Consider the following 10022-nt stretch of genomic DNA (forward strand, 5'->3'; position numbering starts at 1 on the left):
GGTCACTGGGTGTGCACTGGAAGAGGGGAGATATCAGGCCCCCAGCCCTTCCCAGTTGCCATGAGGTGGTGGGCAGTGGATTCTGCACCATTCATGCCATAGTCTCCTGTCACCCCTGGCTTAGACCAACAGATTGAGTGATGTAACTGTGAGCGGAGAGAGGTCTTCCAGTCCCTTAGGATGACCTCAGCATCGGTCAGAGGAAAGGAAAGACGGTAACAGCCTTCTGGGCAGCTTCAGCTGTCGGCTTGATGTAGCCCAGATTCTCAGCTGGACCCTCACTTGAAGAATTGCCTCCTCAGAATGGCCAGTGGTTGTGTCTTCTATGATGGTTGGTGTAAGAGGGCACAGGCCATTCTGCAGGGTGCCGTCCCTAGGTAGGTGGGTCTCAAGCTGTATAAGAAGGTAGGTAAATGCTAACCAGAGAGCAAGCTGGTCAGCAGCACACCTCTCATTCACCTTCTCATTCACATCCTGTTTGAGCTCCTGCCCCAGCTTCCCTCAATGGTTAACTGCAACCTTTAAGATGAAATGAATCCCTTTCCCAACTTTGCTTTTGGCACTGGCGTCCTTCACAGCAAGAGAACGTGAGCTGAATTTCACAGCATTGCGTGTCTTACATTCTCCGTGTGTTCACTGCCAATCGACAGACGTACAATTGACTTTTGTGTATTTATCTTGTTTTCTGCGACCTTATGGAACTCGTTCAGAAGTTCTAAGGCACTGCTTTTCGGTAATTGTATATTATTTTCCACACAGACAATCACACCATTTCTCCTTATCTGCCTGCCTTTCAATTCCCTGTCCTCCTGAGTCTAACCGGAGTCAGCTTCCACTGCGCAATGTGATGGCCACATACATTGTTCAGTTGTCCCTTCTCTGAAGAAACGAAGCCAGTTTTTCACCACTAAGTAAAAAACAAAACAAAGACAAAACCTGCTGCTATTCATGAGAACAGGTTGAATTTTGTCAAATTCATTTTCTGTGCCCACAAAGATGGTTGTGTGGCTTTTCCCTACAGCAGATGGCACTAGTGACCAACCTTGATTCTCTTGTTACCTTTTCATAAGCCTGCTGATGACATTGCTCTGCTGATACTGAACTGAGACAGTTTTGTGGAAACAGATGACTCAGCCATTAAGAGGACTTTGACTCGATTCCCAGCACCCACATGGAGATTTACAAACATCTGGAACTCCAGTTCCAGGGGACCTGGCGCCACCCTCTGGTCTCCTTGGGTACTGCATGCATGTAGAGCATTTACCTACAAGCAGGAACACTCAGACACATAAAGTAAATGTTGGGGTTTTTTTAAGGATATCTTGTACATTTTCATAGATATTATTGGTCTGTAGGGATGTTTACTAGAGTTTTGTTTGACTTTGATCTCAGAATGTTTCATAAAATGAGTAAAAAAGCACTCATTCTTCAACAGCCTCTTATAGACATTGGGCTGCCTCTGTGTAGACCCCTGGCTCCCTCCAGCCTACACTTTTTCTAAATCAGACATTGCTGGAAACAGCACAGAAATGACTATACTGTGGCTTACCAAGTCAGTGCCAAACCCCCTCTCCTCCAGTGGCACTCTGCCCCTACAGCCCCAGGCATATGGAAGCCTTCTGCCTTCTTTGATGGAATCTGATCAGTGAGAACTGTAGCCTTGGATCTGCCCAAGCAGGGTCCCATGACCTGTTCCTCTGAGACTGAAGTTTCACAAATTTGGATTTAGGGCTCTTGGAAGGAATCTATGCCCTGCTAAGGAAACCAATAGAGTCAAATGTCACTGACTCAAAACATACAGTTTCCTGTCTGGTTCACACATAGCTTCACACTAGATATTCCCTGCAACCAAATTACTTATCTGAATATTTGAGGTGGCCACTAAGGACACCTGTGGCTCAGTGGGGTCTTTGGTACTCAGACACCAGGTATGTGCCTGTCTCCTTTGATTATAGAGTTAAGCTCCACCCCACAGAAGCTGAGCCTGGCCAGAAGGAAGTGCATCATCCTGCTGGAGATCCCTCTCTGTCACCAGCAGAGGACAGGCTGTAAGCATAGCTGACATCACACCATCTTATTCACACCCCATCTTGGGATAGCTCAAGTCTCCTTCTTTGGGGAGAAGGGCCTGAAAGATGGTGTCGTTAATAACAAATGATCTGATACACACTGATCCCCAAACTCCCCAACACACACACACAAGCACATACTCAAGCACACACATACACACAAGCACACACACACAGACTCAAAAATACAAACACAGACACACAAGCATACACATACACACAAGCACACACACTCAAGCACACACACACAAGTACACACATACACACAAGCACACATACACACAGAGACACAAAAATACACAGACACACAAGCACATACACACAAACACACACAGACACACACATGTACATGCATACACATACACATAAGTACACACACACACAATCACATACTCAGGCGCACACACACAAACACACACACAAGCACACAGAGACACAAAAATACAAACACAGACACACAAGCACACACATACACATACACAAAAGCACACATACACACAGAGACACAAAATACACAGACACACAAGCACATACACACAAACACACACAGACATACGAGCACACACACACATGTACATGCACACACATACACATAAGTACACACACCACACAATTACATACTCAAGCACACACACACAATCACACATACAATTCTGGTGCAATATTCCTACTCTGTGAAGCCCCAGGTGGCATCTGTATTGGATGCTAAGTGTACGCACAGAACAAGATGGATCCATGAGGCCTGCAGATCCGGAGAGGCAGCCTGAGGTCCTTGCACCTCACACTGTATAAATCACTTCAGCAGATATTTGGTCCATCCCAGTAATGCCTAGACACATCCCAGGAGGATGCTGGGGATGTCTTCCTCACGGGGCCAGCTCACCCTCCCCTGGGTAACCTAAGTCCTTTACCTGTCACTCTTTCTCCCAGCAGTCACCACTGCATCCTGGCTTCAGGGGGGCTCTGTCACAAGCCATCAGACAACCTGTCCTTAGAGCCCCAGAATCAGAAAACTGTTCAAAATGATGGAGAGACATCCATGGGCTCACCTGGCTCAGCAGCTCCACACTCCGGACTGCGGGTCCAGACATCAGGGCCACCCCTGGTCTCCATGGTATTTGGGTACAGCCCCAGCCTACAGAGTTAGGGCCCATCAGGAATCCCTCAGTGCTGAAGAGGCTACAGCCAGGAGACTGGCCATGGAGACTCTGCTGAGTCAGTGCTGTCCTAGGGGCAGGCTTGAGAGCAGAGGGGACAGACTTTGACAAAATTACTTTCCTCTCATCTGTGTTTCTTTTTTTTTTTTTTTTTTTTTTTGGTTTTTTGAGACAGGGTTTCTCTGTGTAGCCCTGGCTGTCCTGGCACTCACTTTGTAGACCAGGCTGGNTGAGACAGGGTTTCTCTGTGTAGCCCTGGCTGTCCTGGCACTCACTTTGTAGACCAGGCTGGCCTCGAACTCAGAAATCCGCCTGCCTCTGCCACCCGAGTGCTGGGATTAAAGGCATGCACCACCACGCCCGGCTCATCTGTGTTTCTTTAGGAAATATGCTCACAACGACCTGCACAGTGGCTGCTAGTCCCATGTGGCCACTAGTGTCCTCAGAGGGGCATGGGTACCACACTTGAGATTTGTACAGAGCCACACTTGAGATTTTATGTTGCTACATCACGACATAATACTATTTACCTAGCCTAAACAAAATGGATTCTTGGTGGCTACCACCTATTTTAGTTAGTGGTTAATGAAAAGTACAAAGTCTCTGTTCATCCCATGTTGCATGTCCCAACCCTCTGCAGAACAGCTACCTGAGCGGCAGCAGCAGCGAGTGACAACTCTGAGGGTAAAGGACTGTGGGTACCTGACCCCCATGCACAAGTCAAGAGTAAGAGATCCGTGAGTGTCTGGTGGGGGTGAGGGCAGAGCTGGTGCTTCCCCTGCAAGAGGCATTGAGAGCAGTGGGCAAGCATCATCCAAGGACAGCACAACTCTACTACACACGCTTGGCACAGCAAGGCACCTTGGGTGTGTACTGGCCAAGGCTCATTAACTGATGCCCCACCCCCCAGCCTCCTTTGCACCCACAGACATACATACATACACTGATCACAAATCTATCTTCAGGAGAGCTAGACCAGACAAGGATCTTTGTTCTTAGAGGGCAGAAAAACACCTGGCCCAAGCTGCAGACAATGAAAGACAAGAGGCACCTGCAGACTGCTAGACCAGACAATGCCTTTGCCCACCCTGCCCTCTGGGGCTCCCCTCCGTTCCTCGGGACGCCCCCTCCTCACTCAGTGGCACTTGCCCCCCAACCCCACTGCCAGACAGACAGACACCACCTCACTGCTTTCTTCTCCCCCACAACCACCCTTTCTCCAAATACTTAGTACTGCCTCTCAGCATTCTGAACCGATCATGAAAGAAAGGACTAGGAGGGATTGTTTTTTGCGAGCATGTCTGTATTCTAATTGGGAGAAGAAAAAAACTTTAAGCCAAAGGAGTGAATCTCTAATGGTAAAAAAAATCCAGTGATATGATTCACCCCCAATAAGCCAGGTTGAAGCAGCGACATCTATTTGGAGCAGGAGAACGCCTGAGCCTAAGGCTGGAAACTCTCTCCTGGATTTCAGTGGAATCACAAAAGCAGGACTTGATAAAACAGGGGCACTGTGCCATGCTGACACAGTTAAGCTCGCACAGGCTTTTCCCATGCGGTCTTCCCAGGAAGCAATGAGGACCGTCAGCCTGTGGACCCTGGGCATCCCCTCCAGCACAATCCAAGATGCTTATGTGTGTGTCACTACATGGCATTACCTCCCTCCCCACTGCATACAGTCCCCACAGCAAGGTGCATGCCCCTGTCCCTTTGCCTTCCCAGCAGCCCCTGGGGCAAATGCAAGCAGGAGCAGAGATGACACCCTGAAATAGCAGATAGCCAGACTCAGGACCATGCCCAAGCAATCGCCCAGAAGGCTAACAACTGGATGGGGAAGGGAAACCAGAGGGTGCAGACCCTATCCCTTCTAGGTCAGTCCCAAAGAAAACGTCTGAGAAAGGACAGTGAGCGGACCAAGAAGATTGTCAAGCCAGCAAGAGAGGCAGAAGTGACAGATGACATCTGAGCAGGCGAATCCCAGCTCTGTACCCAACTCTTTCTTGGAATGGAGGGGATAAAGGAGGGAGAAGTGGCCTTCTGTGGGGCACGGCCATATTTCTCTTCCCTTCACAAGCCCTGGACCCAGGAAGGAGGAGCGGGAGAAGGGAGAGGAGAGGGGTGGGAGGGGCACAGGACCTGACTCTCACAAATTACAATTTCAAACACTACTCTCCGCTCTGGCCTCTTCCCTGGTACCCAGAGAATTTGGGGGACCCCACAGACCCAGAGAATTTGATTTATGGCTCTTTCCATCATCCTTGGAACCTTTTGCAAAAAGTGAGGGGCCAGAAGCGCCTTCAAGCCATCTCCTGCACCTGCCTGCCCCACTTAAATCAGGCCATCTGCCCACAGCTTGGTCACTACCACCTTGCTCCAATGGACTTAGGGGACCATTCTCAGCTTACTAGGGATTCCCAAGTAGGCCCTCATGGCCTACCCTGAAGAAACATCACATACTCCTGTGTGACGTTGGCTGGGGTGCAGGTTGCCGCCATGGTTAGGGTTCTCAGCAAATGGACCAATCCCTACAGCTGGTCTGACCCTCCCCCTGACACGGGTAGGCTCTGACAGTGGCACACTGTGGCCTGACTGATACTCCAGGCAGCTTAGCTGAGTTACGTAACAACAGCTCCCCACTAGCACTTCATGAGTCACCAGCCCCTTTGAATTCCTGGAAGGGGTCTCTGAGGAGGAATGAGCCTGGTTTGCACTCCACTGCTCTGGTCTCACAAACCCCTAGCCTGTCTCCCCCTAGGTCTGCCAGGCAGGAGGCAAGCAAAACCCTCTCCAGCCAGACTTCAAACGCAGGAATCTAGATCAAGGATATATTTGGCTTTCTGAGCTAATCTTTACATCAATTTGGTCTCTACTGACTTGTAACCCTTTGAAGCAAGCCCAGCAACTGTGTATCACAACCATGTGACTCTCTCGTAACCCCTAAAGAAAAGCCCCAGGCTCAGGAGACCCACAGCTTGGGGCTGCAAATCCATAGGCTGTATGGGAACTCAGGCTCCCACAACGTGCTGAACATCCGTTTATTTCCCAAAGAACACTCAGGGCAATGTCTGGCAAACACCCTGCTTTTGTTGGGGGTCAGAAATTGTCATTGTGGGGAACTAACCCCTAAATGATCCCAGCCTAGGAGGATCCAGACACACAGAGGACTGAACAAGCTAACCAGCTACCTCTGATCTCGAGGGACCAGAGGTAGACATCTCAGGGAGAAGCTTGGAGCTGCTTGTGAGCTGTGTGCTCTTGTTCTTCCCCCAAGGCAAAGAAGCAGAGGAATAAATAAATGAACAGAGACAGGCAGAGAGGGGGCGTCTACTACCAACTCCTCCATTTGGCCCAAGGATGAGCGAGAGGGGTGGGGTGCGCCCATGTTGCTGGAAGCGTTCCACTACCTTCCAAATTTACCGTTTAGTCCGTCGTTATTGTCCAGATGAGTATCATGGCCTCTGACCCTAGATGGATTCCAGTTGCAATCAATTTAGTAACAGCAGCTGGAAATGAGAGCGAGCCAGCATTCACCCGGTGCCCAGTGTTTGCGGACAAAGCATTGACTCCATCCACTAAAGCCTGGCTGCACAGCCCCAGCTGCTGGGGGACTTTATGCTGGGGCTGGTGACAGCAGCCCTGTGGATCCCTGCCGGGAAGCCCAGACACAACACAGCACACACTGGAAGGGCTTGAGAAAACTGTGAATTGTGTTCTTAACGTACTCAGGGCCTCCCTAGCAGAAGGGACACCGAAAGAAAGCTCGCTCACTCGCTCGCTAGCTTGCTCAGTGTTAGGAGACAGGAATGGCTCTGAGGAACATGGCCAGGGTTGAATCTTTGACTGTCTACCTGATCCTAAACAGAATCCAGCAAAAGCTTCGGGTGCCTGTCCCCAGCTACTCCACACAACCCCAAGAGGTCACAGTCTCCTCAGGTCAGACTCAGAGGCAATGGGCTACCAGAGCCAGCCAGATCTGGGGACCTGGGTTGCCTGCTGAGTAAGCACCCCCTCCCCCGCCGCTTCTCTCCCCCCCCAACCCCCCGCCCTGAGTGCTCAGAGACCCAACAGCTAAGCAAGCCCAACTCTGTCTGCCTTTGCTCCTAAAGCAGTGAGGCTCAGTGTACACAGCTCAGCTCAACCACCGCAGATGTAACCAAGCCTGGGTCAGAGTGGGAACGAGCAAGCCCCTCCCTAGGCATACAGGGAGCCTCCTTTCTCCAAGCAGAATGAGATGCCTTCTGCCACCTCTGCTGGAGGTGATACCTGTCCTAATCAGGCTCAAAGCTTGACAGCAAGATGCCCAGTGCTCACCCACAGTGCAGTGGGGAGCAGTTAGCAAGCAAGGATGAAGAGCTACAAGGGAAAAGTGTAACTCCTAGGCTTGGGCTCCGTGTGCCTGTCCAGAGGGAACAAAACCAACTAGATCCTCTGATACAAACACAGGGCTAGCTTTCCTATTAGAACTGCAAAGAGTAGCCACCCTTCCTCTGGGGTATAAGTGTTGAAGATCACGCACACTAACATCTGGCAGGGAGGGATCCTAAAAGGCCAAACTTCAAAACCAGTAACAGAGCCATTTCTGAAAGTCTGGCCATGTCCCTGCACAGTTATTCTTGTTCTGTGGTAACTGTGAATTTTGAGCCCCAAAGGAGGTTTCTCTGCCTGGCATTTGTTCTCTCCCTATTATCAAAATGCACTACCCTTTCAACCTAACAACTTGTGCAGGTAAGTTGCCACTGGCAAGCAAGTGCCAGACTGCTGCATCAGGGAGCTCAAGCTGCCTCTGGGCAGGGAAGGAATCCCACTGGGTTGCTCTGGAAACCTTGGGATCTAGCTGAGCCCTGGGACAGTCGGAAGCAGAAGGGGAGACAGACAGACAGATAGACAGACAGACAGACAGACAGACAGACAGACAGACAGACTAGGCATCTAGATCGGGCTCATGTCAGAAAAGATGTCCTTGCTTAGTTTGGTCCACACCCCAGAATTGCGGGAGCCTAAATCTTAGCACAGCGCACTGAAAGATTGAGGCCCAGCCGGTGCCCCACACAGAGCAGATCGCAGATCGGCCCGCGATTATTAACCTCTTAAAGTCCACAGCGCAAACAAACCCAGCCACCAGGAAAGGGGATGCCAGTAATGACGTGACAGTCTTCACTAGATGATGCTGACCAGCATGTATTCCTGGGCGCCAGAACCACTCGCAAATCAAGGACAGCTAGAAAACACTCTCATGCCAGTCTCCTTCAGACTTCTCAAAATCAGGTCGCGCGCATGTTCCTCCCTCCTTTGGCCCCACTTTCTCCCCAGCTTCATGCTGGTGGGGGTGGGTGACTGAGGCAGTCTGCTCCAGCAGCCACCGACCCCTTGTATCCTCAACACGGGAGCGCAGTGCATCCCAGTGGACAAACACTAGAAGCGCAAGCAGCCTTTCTCAGCTTCCATTTGTGATGTTCAACCTGGGTCCCAAATCCCGACCCAGGCGCAGCAGCTCTGGCCAGAGACCCCCTTACATGAGGGCAAGGGTAGTAGACACTCTGCTCTGTAAAGGGGTCAACTGCGTTCTGGGGACCCCAAGGCAGGATCCAGAGAAGCCTGAGCGACTCGGTAGGTGGGCAAAGTTTTCAGAGAAGGGTCTTTCTGGTCCGCCCCATAACCGCACTGGGCTTGAGTTCCTACTGGCCCGAAGGTCCCGGACACAGACAAGCCCTGTGTACCTGTGAAAGGTGCTTAGAGGCAGTTGCCTGTTGTCGCTTCCCCAGAATGCAAAAGCTCTCCAGACCCAGCTGTCTGCCAGCTGCGTGCGACCTTCTGCCCGGAGGTCACCCCAAAGCAGCTGGGTCGGCAGCTGTGCTCCTACTACACTTCAGTTCAGGGGCCCAGGGGCCCTAGGAACGGAGAGAAGGGCTAACGGAGCGGCTGTAGGATTCTGGGCTTCTCCAACTCCACGGCAAAGCTGCTCGAGAACTGGGAGGGCCGGTGGCTCTCCCTGGCAGATCCAGCGTCAGCCCCGGCCCCCGAGTCCGCCGCGCCCAACGGCCCGCAACTCGCGCCGGGCTCCGGAGAGGAGCCGCGCCGGGGCCGCCGGCCAGGACACTGCGCTGCTGGCGCCCCGAGCAGCGGGCGCGCCGGCCAGCCCCGCTGCCAGGTTACTGGGGCAAGCGCCCCTACCTCGACCCCACTCGACTCGCGGAGCGTAGGAGAACGGCCGCTCCCTGCCGCTCTCTGTCCGGCCTCAGGGACCAGCAGGCGGCCGCGCTCCGCGGCTTCGGGTGCACCACGCGGGCCGCCTCGGGGAGGCGAGAAGCCGTGCTTCGGTTTGCAACAGTGAGCAGCAGCCCAGCTCAGCGCCCACGCACCACCCCCCACGCACCCTGCCTCCAGCCGGGTCGCTCACCTGAGTCCTAAAAGCTGTTGGATCCACATGGTCACGTTTCAGGGAACCCAGCCTCAGACCTTGCTTGCCCCGGCCATCTGCGCGGCGCCCGCGCCCGCTCGCTCCCGTCCCGTGGCGCCGCTCTTCGGCTTCGGGCCGCCGCCGCCACCCGCCGCCCGCCGCCCGCCGGCCGCGGGGCGCACAGCGAGTCAGAGCGCGGCCGCGCGGGGCTCCATGCCGGCCGGCGCGCCGCCGCCGAGGGGGCGCATGGCTCAGGCGGGCCGGCCCGCGGGGACGCACATCCTCCCGCCGGCTCTCGGGGCGCGGGGCCCCCACCGCAGGCCACACGGCGCGGGCGGCAGCGAGGCGAGCGCTCGCCGGGTCTGTCGCCGGCCGCGAGGGTCCGAGGAGCGGGGCTTC

The 10022-nt window shown here is 53.2% G+C and overlaps 1 protein-coding gene across 1 annotated transcript in view; it reads right to left on the minus strand.

The window, feature by feature from the left end:
- Positions 1-9756, minus strand: part of Ajap1 (adherens junctions associated protein 1) — a 108491-nt gene extending 98735 nt beyond the window's left edge. The window contains exon 1 of the mRNA XM_021161549.2: positions 9624-9756. Coding sequence (XP_021017208.1) covers positions 9624-9652 — 29 coding nt within the window. The 5' untranslated portion in view covers positions 9653-9756. The remainder of the gene's footprint in view (positions 1-9623) is intronic.
- Positions 9757-10022: the final 266 nt, after the last annotated feature.

Source organism: Mus caroli, chromosome 4 (genome assembly GCF_900094665.2).
Source record: "Mus caroli chromosome 4, CAROLI_EIJ_v1.1, whole genome shotgun sequence".
Classification (NCBI taxonomy): Eukaryota; Metazoa; Chordata; class Mammalia; order Rodentia; family Muridae; genus Mus; species Mus caroli.